Genomic DNA, 19,212 nt, shown 5'->3' with positions numbered 1-19,212 from the left:
TTCTGTTTCCAAAACCTTCAAAGGCCAATGGTTTGTTTATTTTCTCTGAATTGGTTTTAGCCTCGCAGAGGTTAATTCCAAGGCAAAAAGTAGAAGAAAAACAACAATTTGGCTTCCCTCCTGAAGAACACTTTCCAGCTGAAATGCTTTGCTTCTTTCTACTTTTCAGCATGAAATTAACCTCAGCTTGTTCCTCTGCGAGTCAGAAAATGGCACTGCTCCCCATATAAATCTCTTACAGCCACTGTCTGGAACAGAAAGTTCATAATAATAAAGCATTTTTATGTAAGAAACTTAAAATGGTCTGTTTATCCATGTACTATATTTCTTACCCTGTTACAATTTACGGATGCAACATGATAGTTAGACACCATTTTTTAATCGATATTGAGTGATCCCCCAGATGAAAACTACCTAACATATACCGAAACAATTCATAACAACCAACTCCCTGCAATTAATGAATGAGATACTGTGAAGTCAGATCTTAAGGGGGACAGTCGGTAACTCGCGATTCGTTCAAAAACAGCACTAAATCACGCAGTACGCTTATAAGAAATAAAACTGATTAAAAGAAGGTTAAAAGTACATTGCAGGAGGCCATTTTCATCACGCAAACTGAAAAAAATACAATGTATCAAATGCTCAGACAGGCTTCTGTTACAGTGAGACTGTCCCTTTAAAAAGCTGACCGCCACACATGGTTCATTTTTAAAATGGATGGGATAGTGACATTCAGACCAAATCAGGTACTTTAAACAAACCGACGTCTTAAATATTGGCGAAGAATTATGACAGAAACTTCAAAAAAAAACATCGATGTGATTACTTACATATAAGAGATCGTTGACGTCGTCCTTCTCGATACTGCTTTTCTGTGACCAATCTTTAATTTTTTTATATAACGAGTCCCGGTTAAACGTTATGTGCAGTCTTTTCTTTTAAAAAAAACACACACACACAACGGTCAAATCAAAAGGAAACTAGAGTCTTCTATTTTAAAGACGCTGCCGGACGGGACTGATTCATCGGTGCCATTGTTGGACGTGTGTGTGACAGCAGAGTGAAGACATTGCACAAACAGAAAAAAAATCCCCCATATTGAACGCAGCAGCGGCGCATCTCCGTGGCTGTGTTGTCAGCGCTCAGTCTGCTGGAAAGCCCCACCGTCTGACTTCCTCTGGAAATCCCCGTCATGAAAAAAAAAAAGGCATGTGTCAGTTTGAACCCGCCCATCGCATTTCACTGGACTCTTTTCTCCCCCCCCCCCCTCGCTACTACTTTTTATTAGATAGTATAACCCTCACTAAAAAAAAAACAACAACAATCTGGAGGACTGTTGCACAGGTTCAAATGAACAGGCTTTGACCTGTAGCTCTGGAGCACGTATACGTACATTGTAACGTATTTTAATTTTCGCTCGCGTGTTATGAAGCTACAGTATCCCGGACGGTGCAGGCTGTTGGAAACATTTTTTTTTCTTCTTTTTGGCAGACCTGCTGGGATGTTCGCTGCGAATTAACAGCTGGCTGTATATTGTGTATTAATTTAGCCGGAAGCCCTATACAACGCTTGAAACTAACCCATTTTATCCCATCAGTGTAGACGTCAAATCACCCGATCCGAAACGGCTTCTGAGCACAGAAATCCCATAATCTTTGACATTACCCCACGGCTCAGCCACAAGGGTCAGCCGAACGTCTACTGTGGTTGCCAAATGCCGGACACCGTTTGAAAAACTGTTCCGGGGCGTTCATTAGAAACACGGCTCTTTAGACGGTCATTTATAACCACACTTACTTGGGTTTACGGTGCAGCGGCTGGAGGGGCTACGCTCTTCCCTGCGGACGGCCAAAAAAAAAAAACCGGACTACCTGCAGTTTCAGTAGTCCCCTCGTGTCCCTGCCCCTTCGCCTTTCGGACAAGCTGCGCCGAGCGCGGTGTGCACGCAAGAAGCGGGTCCTTCCAGCCCGCAAAAAAAAGTGAGTCAGCTCTTACAGAGACGCGGGCACGGCTCTGGATTAGCGCTGAAAATGCAGAGACGAGTAGTCAGGCCGCCTGTGCCGACTCCTGAAAGCGGTGCTTAGGCCCGTAAACATGAACCGCCGTACCCTGGCGTTTTAATTTTTTAATGCAAAGTTGAGTATATTAAAGACAACCCTCTATCTGGTGATCTGCTCCCCTAAACACATGAAGAGAACGTATTTGTATGATAACGTGATGCTGTTCACGAGTACCTATTTAAGAAAAAAGTAAAATCCAGCTAATTTCCACAAACTGGCTGCGTCGAAACACACAAATCTTCCTCGTTTTGTTTTTTAGGCTTTTCTCGTGAAGCGAGTCCCATCATTTACCGCGTGTGGAGGGTTACGGTTCATGTATTGCATTTACTTACCAACTCAAACAAATTTCTCTGATGTTATGTCATTCCAGATCAACAATTAAAGAAGCCCACCCAGGCAGAAAAAAACACTAAAACGACTGATACCAAGTCACAGATAATAGAGAAAGCAACCAGCCCATGATCGCTCCCACATTTCTGGATATTTTACGGGATGATAACTCGATGCGTTTATGAATGCCCGTAAGGCTATGACTCTAGCCTGAAAGAAACGTTTATTATATTTTAAATAGCTGTAAAACTTTTTAATGTAGGGTAATATCATGTGAAAAACTTATGATTGAGCACATGCTCACTATATTGATGTGGGAAAAAAAACACTTCGTGTCCAGCTACCGCACGAAGGTCTTCAAAGGTCAACTCAATATTGAGATAGTGGCAAAATAATTTTAAAGCAACAACAGGGAAGCTTACATAGGTATGGTCTTAGTTCAGGGTACCTGCAAGAAAAGGATATTGAATAAAGGCCTTTGAAGTCCTTCTTTATAGAGCAGCTCAGCACTTTTAAAAGATCCTGTAGAGAATTTCCTTTGTTCAGTCTGTCTGGTGCATAGTGTAGGAAAGCCCCTACATGCTTGACATGAATTTCCTCCAAAATACTTCAACTCAGCACATATTTTTAACATTGTCTAAGGCAATGTTATTGTGTTTATTTTTTTTAAAATACATGGCTTCAGAAGTTAAGCCGCATCGCCTTCTGAAGCAAACCAGTAATTGCCATGTTTGCAGCACATTTAAACGGCTCTGGGTTGGAAGCCCACTGCCTCTTCATCCCTCAGCCCCAGACAAAAACAAAAGTGGAAGAGCTATTTTTAAACTGCAGGGCGGCGCACATTGGGAAGACGGACCCAGAACAGGAGGGCAAGAGACCAGAAAACAAGACGATTCTGTGACCCTCCGGGAGCAGAGAGAAGGTGCTCTGGAAGAAAGACTCGCACCCTGAACTTCCACTCAGACCAGCAGCCCTGGTCCCTGAAGACAGCTGTCATTCCTGGCGATGTGGTCCTGCTTGCTGATCTTGTATTCAGTGATCACTAAAAGCGCTGCATATGTAAAGCAGGAAAGACTGTGGTACTCTGGGACCTGGGTTCGAGGTCCTGGAACTGCCAGGGTCTGAATGATGGTGTGCACGTTCGCTGGTGTCGGGGTCTCTTGGTCAAACTTGATTGGTTTGCTGCAAAGGAACACGCAGATGTTCATCTCACGGTGGTTCAAGTAGAAAGCAGAATCGCAGATGAGGCGGTCGAGACCCAGCGTCCCTTTCTTTCCGCTTTTCAGCGTGGAATCAACGCTAGTTTCAGAAAACAATGACAAAGCCTCGTCGTTTTCATCCCACAATCTGTGGAATTTCTGCAGAACCAAGGAAGAAATGAAACAAAGGAGGTTATCACAACCAACTACAAAAAAAAAACATTCCTTCATGCAAGGTTATAGGTCATTTCTCATTTATTTCAAAACAGTTTTAATATAGCTTTTCCAAAAAAATTGAAACAAATGACAATTACATATTAAACCTTAAGAGGAAGTTCAAATATGTTTAAAACTATCTAACCAGACACTTAACTCTATAAATTCCAGAAGCATAGAAATGTAAACACTCATTCTCACACAACAGCATGCATAGACCGGGCTTTCCTTATGTAAAATGAACTGTGCTTCAAATGTGCTGCATTTAAGTCAAATTTCATGGCTTCAAAAGGACAGACTGCCAGCTCTGAGCCGGTATATGAATACAGGATTGTTACATAAACCTTCAATGAAACTAAGCTGAAGAACACCAACAATTCCCTTCAAAACGCAAACCTTTCCAATTTACTATAGGGGCAAGCTTCACTTAACACAACAAATTATATGGGAAAAAAACCCTGCAGAGTACACGCGTACAAATAAATGTGATGCACTGTTGGAGTTACTCCTGCATTCATTTGCAAACTTAGAAGCAGAAGTACATCCAGCCTTAATGCTGCAGTTCTGCTACTGCATTTTATAATGGAAATAAAACTGTCCATGATGTGCAACATGTGCACTGTTTGAGAAATGTTAAGGCAACAGGAGGTATTTGATCAACTCGCACAATCCACTAAACATGGGATAAAAAAACAGCAGGTGTTTGCATTTAAACAACTGGCTATAGAGTGCAAAGTTCCACCCCAATCCTGTCAGAAGCTGCAAAGACCAGGTGCATCTAAATAAATGGAGAAGGTAGCAGTTTATCAGTAAGGGTCTGTTTCAAAGGGGGTTTAATGGTGATGGTTGTCACTGTCCATCGCGGACTAGTTTCAGCTATTCTTCTCCTAGCTTAGTTTTGCTGAGCCATCTTCTTTCAAGAGTCCGGAGGAGATCAGACAGGCTCTAGCCCCCTCTCAGCTGAGCAACAAGTCTGGCCATCGGTCTCTCCCAACACAAGATGAGCACTCGCTGCAAACACACCACGGCAGAACGGAAGTGGGACCAGGACCACACCGCCTGCTGACTAGGCCACTCGGCACAGGAGGACAGAGCGCACTTTGGATCTCAATGCGCACGTTTGGAGGGCAGACCTCGTCGGTGCAGCTCGGAAAGGCCATCGTACCAACAGCCGCTCTCTCTGCAAGGGCAATGCCAGCCACAGCCACTACTGTGTCCTTCCGCTGCAGTCTCCACACCCGCCCCTGCTACTCCACAGCCCTTCAGCGTGGGCCTGCCTGCCTGCAATCAAGCCTGAGGCCTCTGGAAACAGCAATCAAGCTGTTAGAACTGCCTGGGTAACTTAAGAATAAAGCTCTTAAAAAATCCTGCCCATACATAATTCTATGTAATAGTTCAGTGTGAATGGAAGTTAATGGGGATTTTGAAAGCCCACAATATGAGAAGGGCATGACCGCTCAGTGCTGGAGGACTGGTCCACGCAAGAAGAAAACCGAACCACCCAAAAATGAGCTCTCTTCCCCGCAAGCCCTCCGAGAGCCACGCTAACCCTTCACGCCCCCCCTGAACTGCCGCAGGACTGGCACGCGGGCGCCAGGTTTCCATTCAAGTCCCTGTCCATCCCTTTCGGTTTCTGAAGACGCTCCGAGAGCAAGGTCGTCATGGTGAGGAGATAAAAAAAAACAGCACTAACTGTACTAAAGCTGGTTTCGTGCAGAGCGGAACTTGTCAAGGATTTCCAGACAGTCAGTCAGGCCTGTGGTTTTACCACTGAGAGAAGCATTTAATGCCATGAAGAGAGTTTAATTCTAAGTTCCTAGCGCGCTCTTGGGATCTTATAAGCTACACCATTGTATCCTACTCTTGTATCAGGGAATAGGAGAAAAAAAAACACATAGCAAAACGCTTGCCCCTAACAGACCCACCTAGTGGTGCTGTAACTGATGATTTCACAGACCGGAGGCCCGTGGGATGTGAAGCAACCCGTGTCCACCAGGGGGCAACAGCTCGAAACTACTCAATCCACTTTCAACAAGAAGGACACCCGAACTGAAGAGTAACTGTGAAGACCACTTGGCCTCCTAAAGAAAGTCATACAGAAAAAGGTTGACCGAACCTTCGTAAAGATGGGCAGACAATGGACCTAATGAAAGTCCAGGAGTCAACGTGTCACACAAGCCTGTGCAACGGGGCATTAAGTGTTGCGTGCTGCCTCCAGCAAGCTCTAATCTCCTCGTCAGTCCAGGTCCCTCTGACTTTTAATGCCAACTTTCAAGTAACGTTTTAGAAAAAATGCACATGGAAGAGCTAAATTAAAGAACTATACAGAAAAGGTTTAAATAAAATATTAATGGAATAAAAAAAATAAAAAGGCAATAATTTGTCCCCTAATTCCTTTAGGCTATAAGGTATACTCTGAGCTAGGCTTTGATTACACTATTGTATATGTATGCAATAAATTATACAGAATGCTTTAAAAAATCCCATTTCCAATATTATACAAATATGGCATTCACATTATTTAATAAAATATCAAAGTTAAACAAAAATATATAGAATAATATTGTTACTAGTACAGTGACAGCCACGCTTTTGGAAAAAAAAAATCAGCAGTCTGTAAGGTGAGTGGAACCAGTAAGAATCAGTTTTTTTTTAAAAAAAAATATAGAAAAGGATAAAGTGTCCGAGCAACAGGATCAGAGCGGGCATCCAGTGAAAGTAACAGGGAGAAGCGCAGCACGGATGATAACGTCAGGGATGTTCCTCCGGGACACTCCACCGCCCCTTCCCCCTGCCCTGGTGGTCGTTTCACATCATTTTCAACTTCCCGGGAACAGGAAAGGAACCCCTCCCCTTAAACAGCCCTCCCAGAGCTGCAGCGCTCTCCCCGTGTCCCCCAGGACTTCCTGGGACTCCCCACCGCCCTGCTCCTGCGCCCCCGCCCCCGGCCTCGTCGCAGGAGGGCCAGGAAAGAGCACAGGAACTCCGCCAGGGCTCGCCGGGCTGCGACGCCCGCGCTCCCGTCCCCGATCCGGGAGTGTGCGCGCACGGGGGGGTGGGGGACACGAGAGGCAGCCCGGGGTCTCCCGCCCTCTGCTCCGGGCGGAAGACAGCGGAAACCCCCGAAACCCGGGAGCGGCGCCCCGAGTTCCTCCTCTCCGGAGCCCTGTCCTGGGGCGTCTGCCCTGCTCGTCGCGGGTTTGGGGAGAGAAGCGTGCGAGATGAGGTTGAAGACGGAGTGGCAGCAGGGCAGCTGCTGGGAGACCGATGCGGACACCGCAACTGCACGGTAGGAAGTCCGGGGGGGGGGGGGGCAGCTGGAAGGATGAAAGGAAAGCCGGCCGGCACGGAAACGACAGCGAGGACGCACGCCTGCGCGATCCCCGTCTTCTTGACTCGCCGTTGTGGTTTTGGTTTTTATTTGGCGACAGCGGCTGGTCCAGAGGGGGAGCCCCAGGCGGAGGGTGGGGTCAGCGGGCGGGTCTGCCCTCCGCGCCCTGACGGCCTGGCCTTCGGAACAGGAACTGAACGGAGAGAGGGAGCTCAGGGCAGCTTCCCCCGGGGGCCCCCCGCTGCTCCTGGCCTCACGACGCCGAGGGGTATCGTACATCCAGAACTGGACAGACCTGCAAAACAAGGCGGGCTCGTCAGGTGCCGGGGGCGAGCGGCAGACACCGCGGCAGGAAATCCCTTCTCACATCGGGACCTGCGAGACTGGAAATCTGCCTGCTGCTTATGGCTTTGTACGTGTGCATCATTTCTGAGGGCTGCTCCACCGAACTGTTTTTCTGCACCCTAACAAAGAGCAAGGCTAGGGAGACAGCTCACAGGGTGCAGGTTTGGAACGCAGCACCACAGAGATCCAGCATGTTTAAGGGCAGAGAGAGGGGATGCTCTCCCACGGAGCTCTGTGACGCTTTGCAACAGTGCAGCAGTGAGAGAAACATGGCGGCATTTTTTTTTTTACAGAGCAGCATCGCTATCTTTACCCACCATGAACCACGTTGCACTGAAGCTAAACATCTGGCTGATACAGAAACTCGTCTCCCAAAACCAGAATCTTTGTGCTTAATGATCAAGCCTTACATTCTGGGAAGTCACAATACCTCAAATTCATGAAGCCAAGTTCATAGAAGAAGTTAGTCATATGCTGTTTCCACAGTCTGGACCATGTGCTTCTATCTCACTAGCCCAAGGCCCCAAACCCCTAGGCTAGTAAGGGCAATTCCCTAGTAGGTGATGCAATGTTTTTTCTGTATAAATATGAAGTTCTTTTAATGGCTTTAATGTGGTAAGAAAGTCCTGCAATAAGCCCATCATTCCTTCTCTACAGCACCATGGCTTTGTACAGACAAGAGGCCTGAGAGCTGTACTGTTTAGAAGTTATTGGAATATTACAGACTCATTGCCCATATGGGTTTAACAAACTGCAGCCTGTGGAGTGAAAATGTAGAAAAGCTGAGCGTATTTTTGATTTGGAGGGGGATCCTATCACAGCGCTGGGAAGCCCTGAGGCTTCGGGGGGGGGGGGGGGGGTGCTACCTCCTCCTGCTCCTCGGGGGGCAGCTTGGTGGCGCAGGCGTCGGGCGAGGTGTCCATCTTCTCGCCCTCACTGCCGTTGGCCTCCTTGTCCCCGTGCTCCGCCTCCCACTCCTGCAGGACCTCGTCCAGGTTGAAGCGCCGCCGGTAATTCACGAAGAAGTTCTTCACCTGCACCACCGACTTGTTGCCGATGACATCGGAGATGGCCTGGAAGTCACGCCCGTACTTTCTGATCGCTGGGGGAGGGTCAGAAGGTCAGACAAAAAGCAGCTCTTTAACGCGCGCCCTCACTCACTTGCAGATCTAGTGCAGGCATCTGAAGTCTGACCGCATCCAAACAAGTTTTGAAAACAGTAGATCGTTTATAGGGGTTGCTAAGACAATACCTTGCACAGCCAGGAGCTGCTCCTCCGTCGTCCAGCGAGCATTGAATTTCTGAGCCACCTGAGAGAGAAGGTGCGGGTTAATGCAGGACTGCATGGGTCTAAGGCCACAGGACCGAGCACACCAATCCAGCGAGTGCATCATCAAAAAGGAAAAGGGAGAGTCATGCAGTTAACAGTCAGGTTACCTTGCAAGTCTGTACGGCACTGTGGGCACAGAGTAAAGGACTGTGTACTGTTAGAGCGATTACAGTAACAGATAAAACAAAAAACTTGCTGCAACCACAAAAAAGTCAATATAGGATTAAGTCTATTTTGCACCATTTTTGGGTGGAAAAGGGGTAGTATGAAGTTCTAACCAACTGATCTGCTTTTACAGATACTTCTGTCCTGGTTTTTTGTTAAGTCAGAGGTGGAAGCAGAAGCAAGATGCAAGTCAAGACGCAGAAGCAAGGTTGGGAAAACTGCCTCAGAGCCCAGCTGCATTCAAATGACCCTGCTGCTACTGCTTGCTCTTGATGCCAGACAGCCCGACACGGAGAACTATGGTACGAGGCCCAGCCATTTGTCTTCTCCAGTTTGGGCTTGCAAGCACACAGTACAGGGTCTCAGAGCAGCTCATTTCACCCTCGCAGGGCTGTGCATGATGGGAAACTGCAGCATACCATACCTCCGGCAGCCTGTACTCGTCCACTCCAGACTCCAGCTTCTCCTTCAGAACACTGTTGGTCTGTTTAATGCTCTGGATCTGCAGAGAAAGGTTCACAAATTTGCAACATTTCCACTACTTGGGCCAAAGCAGAGCTGGGTATTTTCAAACTGCAAATAAGGCCAAAGATGCACCCATCACAAAAACATGTACATTTCTTCTAACTTTTCTTAAATTGACCCCTCTCTCCCACTAGTATTACAGACAGGTCTCAACCTAAGTATTCTCTTACTGAAAGCAGATTTCATTTGATCGTGATGCACAGGAAAGATTTTGCACTCAGCTCAGTTAAAAAAAGAAAAAACTGCAGTTCCGTGCCTTGCTTGCAAAGATGTCCATCACGTAATGAGGAAATTACACTCATTTCTGCTATAATGCAAAATTGGCTATAAAGTGACTGATTTATGGGGGAATGATTTGTCCACTGTGCAGGAGCATGCTCAAGTATGCCAGCAGTAGTCACACATGTTGAGTAAATACACTCGTGTGACTCGCCCCAGTGTAGTGACACACACTCAGGATGCTGGCGTGTTCTCTCACATTGCCTTCAGTCTGTCCAACCTGCACACGCATCAGTGTTGTGCATCTTTGCTCATGCTACTACATGAGCCTCCCTTGGAAGGCTTTGCTCAGCTACTACATTCTCATTCTTTGGAAACGCATATATAGTCCAGGTTGTGAGGCGGTCTGCTGGTGTGTGTGGTGCCAGTAAAAAGAGAAAAATACTCTTGAACAAAAGCTTGACGTTATAAAGCAATATGTGAGAAACAAATGAACGCGATACTCACACTACTAGGCTTATCTGTGCGTACTAATAAAGCTTCTTACAAAAAATGTTCTTGCCTATCCTCCACTGCAGAATTCCTCCTTGCTTAGCGATGTAAATACCGATGCCTTATTTTATTAGATTACTGTTTGAAGTTATCTCCAATGCACATTATTAGCTTGAATGTATGTAGAAGCAATACACTCAAACGATGTGACGTTATGATGTGAGCAATTACTATAGCAGTGTGAATCCGAACTCTCCACCCTTTAACCCCTTAACTCCCACTGAACCAGTGGATCCCACTGCATGGTTTTCTGGAATGCAGTGTCTTTCAGGAGCACAACTATAGCTTTATAACAGAAGCGGCTCAAATCTACTGGCATTCCCGTCACACCAGTTTGAGCGCCAGTGCTGCCTTTGCACCCTAGAACTGCCCAACCACCCACCTGCCTGGTGCATGTCCCACCCAGCCACCCGCCTCCCCACCCCCCACACCCACACCCACCCTAGGGGCTCCCAGCCCTGCTGCCGCCCCACCGTGCGCGAGCTGGGGGCTGACCTGCCGCTTGATGGACACGAGCTCCATGTCCAGCTGGCGCAGCACGCTGACGGCCGCCGTGGTGCTGCCGGACATGGCCTGCACGTCCGTGTGGCACAGGTGCATGCCCTTGGGGGGCTTCTTCTTGGCCCTGTGCAGGTGTTTGCCCGGGGTGACCTGCGGCTCCTTCTTCACCTGCACCGGCTTCTCCACGGGGCTGCCCTGCTGCAGGGGCACAGCAAGCAGAGGAGCAGGCGTTAGGACAGAGGCCGGGCGAGAAAATAAAGACACCCTTCCCCCCAACAGATCTAACCCACACTTCAGTGTCTCCAGCTCTCAAAGCAAATGAAGCCATTTTATGAACTGCAGTGGGATGTTTTCCCACTTTTTTTTTTAATTTACAGAACAACGGGGTCTCGGGACATGCTCAAGACCGAGTGCCATTCTAAAAGAAGTCCACCGCCTTCTTTGGTTCACACTTCAACTGGTTGGGGCTGATATTGGTTCCACATTGGAGCGGTCCAATGACCTCATGGAAATCGGTTCACATACTAATAGCTAAAGCTGTTCGTGTTTAGTTTTAGGAACGAAGAGGGCTCGAGCCGCAACACGAGGTCGTAAACGACCGGTTTGGAGGCGAGGCGCCTGCTGGACAGCCTGGCTGTAGACTGGTCCTGCACTTCCTTGACCTGGCGAGGTGACCCAGACACGCCGGGCAATTCCCAAGTTTTATTTGGTTCTACATTAAGGTTAAGGAAATGTTTTCTTCTCCCCTTGTTCCAAGCCTGTAAAACTTTGTAAAGATTAATCGGATCTTCATAAACAAGTTGAGAAGGGACTTTCTAGATATGCTCATAGTGTAAACAAAACTTAAATTCCCCAGTGACTACAGGTGTGCCACTCGGGGAAGGGAAGCTGAGAAATGACTCTCGGTACATACAGGCACTGCCAAAGTTGCTATTTCCTTTGCTTACCACAGTTCATGGTTTTGAACTGCAAATCCTGTGTATTGAAGCATGGCACTTCAAAACCAAATGAAGCAGAACCATTATGTTCATATGTGGATTAAAACAAATCTCCCCCCCCACAACCACCAATTACAAAAAGGCACTACAAGTTTGTCATTCTACTGCAGCCTCTCCACCAAGCATTTAACAGGTGGATGAGTTTTGACTTGATCATGGTTTGTCCAAAATCTACAACAGGTCATGTAATATCACACGTGAAGGGGAACTGCAAGGTGACCTCATGTGTTTTTACCTTGAAATGACTGATGAACATGTCCAACATATTCTGGAATCTGTCAGATTTCAGCAGTCAGTAACATTGAGACTGTGTTCAGGAGTATTCAGCAATACAGTCAGGGTAATCTCATGACATTTAAATTAACAGAGTTAAGTAGTGTCGGTATGGTCAGTCATGATTGAAATCTTGCATTTATATGGTGCTTTACTGTAGTGCCCTGACACTGAAGGGCATCCCCCACCTGTGTGATGGGCAGATGTCATCCCACTGCAACTACAGGGTAGATCAAGAATTAAGAGGGAACTTTAGGGAGGCCAGACTCGACAATCTGGAGAGGAATTTACCAAGGGCTTATGAAAAGTTCCAAGGGATCTTTTCATCTTTTGTCTTTAACATTGCACCTTGCAGAGCACAATACAGGGGAATCAGTATCTAAATGTAAAGCTGGGTATTTTACTGTAGTACGACAGCCGTGTTCATCTGGGATCTGAACCTTCGAGATATGAGTCCAGAACCCTGGTCGCTTTACCACACTGCAGCTGCCGTGACCACAGGCTTGCTTGAAATGTCACTGTTTGTAAATGGGGAAAAAAGTCCTAAATAAGGAACACAGAGCACAAATGTCCTGTGCTATATATCCAGACTGTTTCATTCAACAATGTTCTCAACCTTCCAGGCTAGCCAAGATTAAAATCCAGCCAAGTCCAGAAGAGAAATGAAAAAGACACCTTAAACCAGATGCCTGAATTTCAAAATGAGGTGGACAACTGCAGGACAGCCATGGTTTTTGGGAAAACGGGACATGAAACTGAAACGCCACCTGGGATTCCCCCACACCGCCCAGTCACAAGGACTTCCTCCCGTCTCCGTGAACCGCAGTTCCTGCCGGGATTTTGCAGGCATGACAAGGCAGGTTTACACTGAGGAAGTCGAGGAAAGACTCTGCCCACCTCGGGATCCACAAAGTGGATCTGCAACTTCACACCAACAGAGAAGTCACAGGAGACAGCACATTCACGCATCCGTCTCGGGCTCTTGACGGATTTCAGGTTTTTCCGTCTCTTCCCGAGACACCGAGAGACCCACGGGCCAGGGAATGTACGTCAGTACCTGGACCTGTACTTGCCAAGGGGGAGGAATTTCGCCGGACAGAGGAGCCACACGCATGCCAGCGACACTCATTTCTTCAAAACAAAGAGCCTGACTGCGTCAGCACCTTTCGAGCCAACTGACGTATCCTGCATGAGCTCAACTAACTCTGCAGACTGCAGGCCGAGACAAGGAAATGGAAGTGGTGCAGACGCAGTTCTTCAACAAAGACTGGAGAAGAGCAAAGCTGGAGTCGGAAACAGCGCAGCGAAGCCCTTCCTGACGGCGAGGGCGTACCTTGGAGATCACCACAGGGTTCGGCTCCTGCTTCTCTGGTCCTGCTGCACTCTGCAGAACAACACCGCCACTTGTTAAAATTCGAGGGGGAAAAAAAAGGCAGAAAACAATGCTGCAATGTCCCAAAAGTAAACCTGAAACAAAAAAGGTTTCCTTGCCTCTTTCTTCTCCTCCTTATTCGCGTCACACTCTGCATCGCTGGGGTTATTGCCACTGTTCTCCTCCATTTCTTCTTCGCTGCAAGACAAAAAAAAAAACACAAAACAGCCTTACCCAACTGCAAGGACTCATGATTACCCCGCAGAAACAGAAAATCTGCACCCATTTTCCACATTTTTTTGCTGTGCAGGAGTCGAACGAAGGGATGTTTCCTGACGGAGGACAGCACAAGGTTCAGGTTTCCCATCTGGGGGCTCGGGATCGGGAGGGCCCTCTCCTCACCTCTCCTCCCTCTCCCGCTTCTGCTTGCGGGCGTGGCGGTCCATCACGCTGGTCCTGCTGCGCGTCTTCTTCCAGGAGTAGTAGAACTTCACCAGGCTGGCGATGGACTTGTCCGGCAGCTGCAAATGAAGACAGGCCCACAGTCACCGCAGGGGCACCAGTCCTGACCCGCCACTGATCGGGAGACTCGTGCAGCAGGGGAAACTTGTGGCATTGCTCTCGAGATCAGCTAGTAGTGTACAGAAACCACACTCCGAGCTCTTCTCTGCAGACCAGTCTATTACAGGAAAAAGGGGTGTGTATAACAAGGTTAGCATGGCGGCTATAAGTGACTTCTTGATTTACTGTAGTATTTCCTTGAGGTTTCCTGCAAAAAAGTAGTGATTACACTGCAGTGTTGCAGATAACTCACACTCTTAGCACACAGACAGGAAATGGGTTGCACTGATACCTTGCGCTCCCGAACCTGTTTAACTTGCATGTCAGTTCTTTGGTTTTCACAATCTCAGCTTAAAGAGAAGGAAATGTCTTATGGTTGTTGGGTTTATTTTTGCCCATCATCAAAAACAGCATTAAGACATGCTGAGCATCATCAAACCCATCAACATCCGTGCATGTTCTGAAAATAAAAATCCTTTACCCTTTTGATGTTATCCTGATAAAATGATTCATGACTGACAGCAATGCTCTCTAATGGCTTTGACTGTCGCATAAACACTTCTCCTAATTAGGGAGAGCTGATCAGGCACTGGTGATGGGGTAATTTAATCTGTTTCACGTCAACCCTGGCGAGAAATCAAGGAATAAAAGCACAGAAAGGAACATCCCCCCCCTTATCAAGAGAACGTTGTGGTGACATTGCCACGTTGGAGCAACACTGCAGGGGGACTCCCCAGCAATAAAACCAACCCCTACTTTAACCATGAATCAAGGTTTTGCGTTGACACTGGTGGGTCAGAGTGTGGCACAACTGTGCAGGATGAGGCACTGCTCGTGTCCAACAGACCCTTCAGTGGGGAGGCCTAAGGAAGATATTAAGGACCAGAGAGCCTCGTCCCCACAGAACCCCACTTGTAGTCACTGCCGACAACCTGGCTCCGCAGTGCTACATGGAGCTCGATTCTCCTCCTGGGGGCTCATCCCAATGTGCCAGCATTTGAGAAGGACAACAACCCCCCCCCGTGCTGCTTGTGTAAGTGCTGTGTGTACTCCTGCAAGAAGAGAATGTGAATCACGACGTGGCTGCCCTAATCGCCAGACTGATTATGGTCAGGCTGATTATCGCCAGGGTTACATCTGGCATTTATGGCTCAGGGCCATGGGAAGGGGCACCCGCCTGTCCGGGCTCAAGTCCGGGCGCAGCCTGCGCAGAGCACGGGCCACAGGTGCAGCCGCAGGCCCCTCGCTGGCGGCCGCCTCTCACCATCTGCTGGATGCGCTGGAAGGTCTTGCCGTGGAAGCTGAAGCCCTGCTCAAACAGCACCCGGTCCTCCACGGTCCACTCGTCGGGGAAGGGCGTGAAGTTGGGCAGGTCGGCCAGGGACTTTTCAATGTTGTGCTTGTGCCAGAAGAGCATCCCCAAAGCCTGCGGAGAGACGGAGCAAAGGGGTTTGGAACATGAAGGCTGTGTACACGCACTGGCATTTCATGACATAAAACCTCCCTGACCAGTCCAGCACAGCCATTTTGCCCCGACATGCATGATGGAAGATCTCCTCGTTGTCTTTACTATGCACATGAGAGCGTCGATAAGCACTTCATGGTAGTTTAATTAAAAGTTGAGATGGTCAGGATTCCCAAGAGAAGTACTTACTGGGAGCCCTGACTGATTACCAATCGGATATCATCAGCTCTTGAGACACTAAATATTAATTGGGCTGATGCCTTTATTCAGTGACCTGCATTTACACGAGTCCACAACCTTAACCATCGCTCCACACTACAGCCCTACACTATACAGCTTGCCTTTTCAAAATTAGAAACTTTAACGAAAGCCAGATAATGAGTAAAATGTACACTTTTCAGTTTTCTTTGCTTTTATTAATAAAGTGCTTTCCGTCCCCAAAGGATCCCAGAATACTTATCTTATAGGATGGGACCCCCTGCTCAACACATGCAGTGGAGAGGAAAGTCCTTAGCCAGACTGTACAAGTTCTGAATTCATCTGCTGTATCTATGCAATAGTGTACATCACTTCTACATCTTCAAGGATGCAAGCTTTAGGATTTTTCATTCCAACCCATCTCTGGAAATGGGTTGGGACTGATCTTAGACTGCCCAGTCTGAACAGAAAGCTGTACTGGGCCGAGGATTGGAGCAAACGAGCCTTACAAACAAGACGTCTGCTCTGGTATCAGTGCAGTGAAGAGCAAATAAGACTCATTCTGGAGGTTGAGGGCATGTCCCATAGTGACAGGAACTGATCTTTTCCTCTGGAAAAATCTCTGAACCAAGTACATAAAAATTCTTAAAGGAACAGACAAAACCCACATGAATGGACTTCAGAATAAAGTCCAGTGAAAGAAAGGAGAGGACAAGTGGAAACAATGTGGAAGTGCATTTAAGACAGAACGAGAAGGACTTCTTTACGATTGTGGTAGTAGGGAACTACCCAGCCATGATGTTGGCATCAATATCCCGGCGTCTTTCAAGAAACAGCTGGATGAGGTCCTTTATCAATCGGCCACTAATTACCAAAAGGCCTAAATGGGACAAACAGCCTCAGCGCTTATGATTTTAATGTCCTTGATATTCTCACTTTGAGATCTTTCGGATCTTACTGCAAAATGATACACAAAACCTGTAAATGTGACTCATGGCAAAATGAGGAAGCAGACCATGATGAAGCATTCAAAAAAAGATCAAATCATCCAACATCCTGAAAAGGATTAGTTAAAACCTTTTCTATTTAATGTGCGCCAAAACCTGCTTTGGTTTAAGGGCTGTTGATGAAAGAACTCAACAGATGTATCAATAGCTGGCGCCATGCTCCAGGCCCATCGCCCATAACTTCAAACTTCACGCCGGAGAACTTCAAAAGAGCAAAACCCAGCACAACAAGGGTTTGTGGGGCCAAGTCAAATCTTATCCAACAACAAGGTTTTACGTTTGTTGGCCTGTAAATATTTACAGAACCGTGGTGAGAGAGCGAGTTCCCCCTTTTTGGGGGGTGAGATTCAAAAACAAAAATCATAGACAAATGTTTCGACTCCCTTTGAGCGAGAGGCCCAGAGAGTTTGCTGGCCGGCACGGCGCACGACTGCCAGGGCTGGAGCGGGTTTCTGTGAACCCAGCGAGACAGCAGCTCTGCCATGCAGGCATGGGCTGAAACAAGAAGGTGTGGGCCTTCTACTGCCACAAAGTCGCTCTCCTGATATCCGTGTCATTGCAGGGATGCAGTCCTGCCAGCCCCCCGGAACAGGAATGACTAAACCGGGGGGGAAGAGACTAACCAGCACTGCAGGTTCTCAGGAGAGAATTCAGCTCAGCCCTTTAAACCAGGCAGCTGTATGGGACACCCACAACACAGAGGATCCCAAAAAAGGTGAAGGTTTTTCCTTTGTTGTCACGGGAGATCAGCCACACAAAGACATTTTTCACATGTATGCATTTATTGTGTTTATAACTGAAGCACCACAAGTGTTGAAAGGGTTTCATGGGGGGGGGTTGAGAGTAAAATTTTTTGTCACCTGCTCCATGTTGTAGCCATGCTTCTCTTTGGCAATCGTAATGTACTCATCCACTGCAATACAAGACAAACAAGATGGTTAGACAGGGTGCTAGAGACTGGCAACTCAGCAAAGTGATGCCTCCTTGTACAGATATCACACATCAGTCCCTCACACACCTGGGCGTGGGCGACACCTGCTAGAATTGGCTGCTAACTCGTGGATTCGCCATGCACTAAAAGACTAGCTCTCAAATTTTAACCAGTTTGTGTTCCAGCCTTAAAAAGGACGACAAGCTAAAACGTTCCCCATTTTTTCCAGGTGGTGCATCTTTCTCAGCACAGCCCTAGAGGCACCAGAGACTCCCCACATAACGGCAGCGTGAGGACAAGCACAAATGCAGAACTCCACCTGTCCAATTCCTACCCTGGGGGGGGGGGGGGGGGGAAATCCCGGGATCGGCTCGTGCGTGCTCCAAGAGGTCTGGCATACCCACACAGCCCAGCTCACGCCTCCCCCCAGAACACCAGGGGCTGTCCCCGAGTCAGGCGGCATCCGCTCGCAGCTCCGCACCGCTGTCAGAGCTCGCTGGTTTCACTGCTCCAGCTGGCCCCGGCAGCGCGCTCGAGAGCTGCTGCACGCTAGCACCCGCGACGCAACACGGGCAGGCGCAGGGAAAGGGCTCATCTTCAACACTCCTGCCAATCTGACGCTGTTGATTCTTTGTGTCAACGCCCTGTGCTGAACAGAGGACGCATTTCAGACGTCAGGGATGTTGGTCTCGATCTTGCACACAGGACCGCGAGCCACAGCAGGGAAATTTACCCATGTGATGAGATAGCGGCGCTCCCGAAAGTGAAGCTAGTAAATATAAAAACCCAATGATGTGAACGATCAGGTACTAAACATTTCCATGCTACCTGCAAAACCTACCCCTCAAATGCTCCCCCCACCTTTGCAGAGTTCAGTAATAAGCCTTAAATATTAACCAATGAAGAGCAAAGATGTGTCTGGAACCAGGCATCGTTCAGCGTTGTAGTCAGATGTGGACCATTTTCAGTGGTTTACCAAAATAACCCAGATTCAGTCTGCCGCATGTTCCAAAACATTTGTTTTTAGAAACTGGTGATACAGGCTGGGTAAACGAGTTCAAAATTTGACTGCCGAGTTTCAGAAATGCTGGAAAACAAAAACACCACTGTGCATGTACTGAGAAATGCTATGACAACCTTGGTGACCTATATGAAGAAATAAGCTGAATGGGATTAGCAATAAACTACAGAATGGAAAAAAGTCCTATCGGGAAACGTCTCCAACTCTAAGAACAGAGGTCTGGGTCTTTACCGAGGTTAGTCAGCCAGGCTGGTCTGAGCTCAGTAGCAACGCGCCTCAACACTGCGGACTCCATTTCGAATGCGACTGCTGGTCCCCCCCCCCCTTCAAACCGGCCCAGGGGAATACACTTCGAAAAAGAGAACACCGAGTGCATTTCCTCTCTCTCTCTCTCCTTATTTCTGATGTAGGTCTACAGTTCTAACAGAAAACAAAAATCTTACGTAAACCGGTTCGGTCTCAGAAACTGAATAGTAACCAAGCATTCTGACCACAGTGGAAATAACCCACCAGTGCAGTGTCTCACTACTTACAATGGGCAGGCCCAGCTCTTGAACAAGGAGCACTCGGGCTCATTCTCGCAGGACTAAAAGCACTGTATCGCCCAGAG

The 19,212-nt window shown here is 47.8% G+C and overlaps 2 protein-coding genes across 3 annotated transcripts in view; both read right to left on the bottom strand.

Annotated features, from left to right (window-relative positions):
* The window catches only part of traf3 (TNF receptor-associated factor 3), a 37,067-nt gene extending 35,858 nt beyond the window's left edge, over positions 1 to 1,209 (bottom strand). The window contains exon 1 of the mRNA XM_088926000.1: positions 834 to 1,209. The gene's annotated coding sequence lies outside the window, so the exon portion shown is untranslated. The remainder of the gene's footprint in view (positions 1 to 833) is intronic.
* A 2,620-nt stretch (positions 1,210 to 3,829) lies between these two features.
* The window catches only part of rcor1 (REST corepressor 1), a 41,204-nt gene continuing 25,821 nt past the window's right edge, over positions 3,830 to 19,212 (bottom strand). The window contains exons 4-13 of one of the 2 annotated variants that reach the window (XM_088926061.1): positions 17,511 to 17,563; positions 15,245 to 15,406; positions 13,822 to 13,940; positions 13,539 to 13,617; positions 13,381 to 13,431; positions 10,771 to 10,974; positions 9,404 to 9,481; positions 8,737 to 8,794; positions 8,351 to 8,586; positions 3,830 to 7,434 (exon numbers count right to left, since the gene is read on the bottom strand). In XM_088926061.1, coding sequence (XP_088782187.1) covers positions 7,393 to 7,434; positions 8,351 to 8,586; positions 8,737 to 8,794; positions 9,404 to 9,481; positions 10,771 to 10,974; positions 13,381 to 13,431; positions 13,539 to 13,617; positions 13,822 to 13,940; positions 15,245 to 15,406; positions 17,511 to 17,563 — 1,082 coding nt within the window. In that variant the 3' untranslated portion in view covers positions 3,830 to 7,392. Of the gene's footprint in view, positions 7,435 to 8,350; positions 8,587 to 8,736; positions 8,795 to 9,403; positions 9,482 to 10,716; positions 10,975 to 13,380; positions 13,432 to 13,538; positions 13,618 to 13,821; positions 13,941 to 15,244; positions 15,407 to 17,510; positions 17,564 to 19,212 lie in introns of both variants that reach the window. The other variant, XM_088926062.1, reaches the window with a different exon arrangement.

Source organism: Atractosteus spatula, chromosome 9 (assembly GCF_055471065.1).
Source record: "Atractosteus spatula isolate fAtrSpa1 chromosome 9, fAtrSpa1.hap1, whole genome shotgun sequence".
In the NCBI taxonomy this organism is placed as follows: domain Eukaryota; kingdom Metazoa; phylum Chordata; class Actinopteri; order Semionotiformes; family Lepisosteidae; genus Atractosteus; species Atractosteus spatula.
Note: the sequence above shows the minus strand (reverse complement) of the source record. Positions and strands in the feature narration are given on the sequence as shown.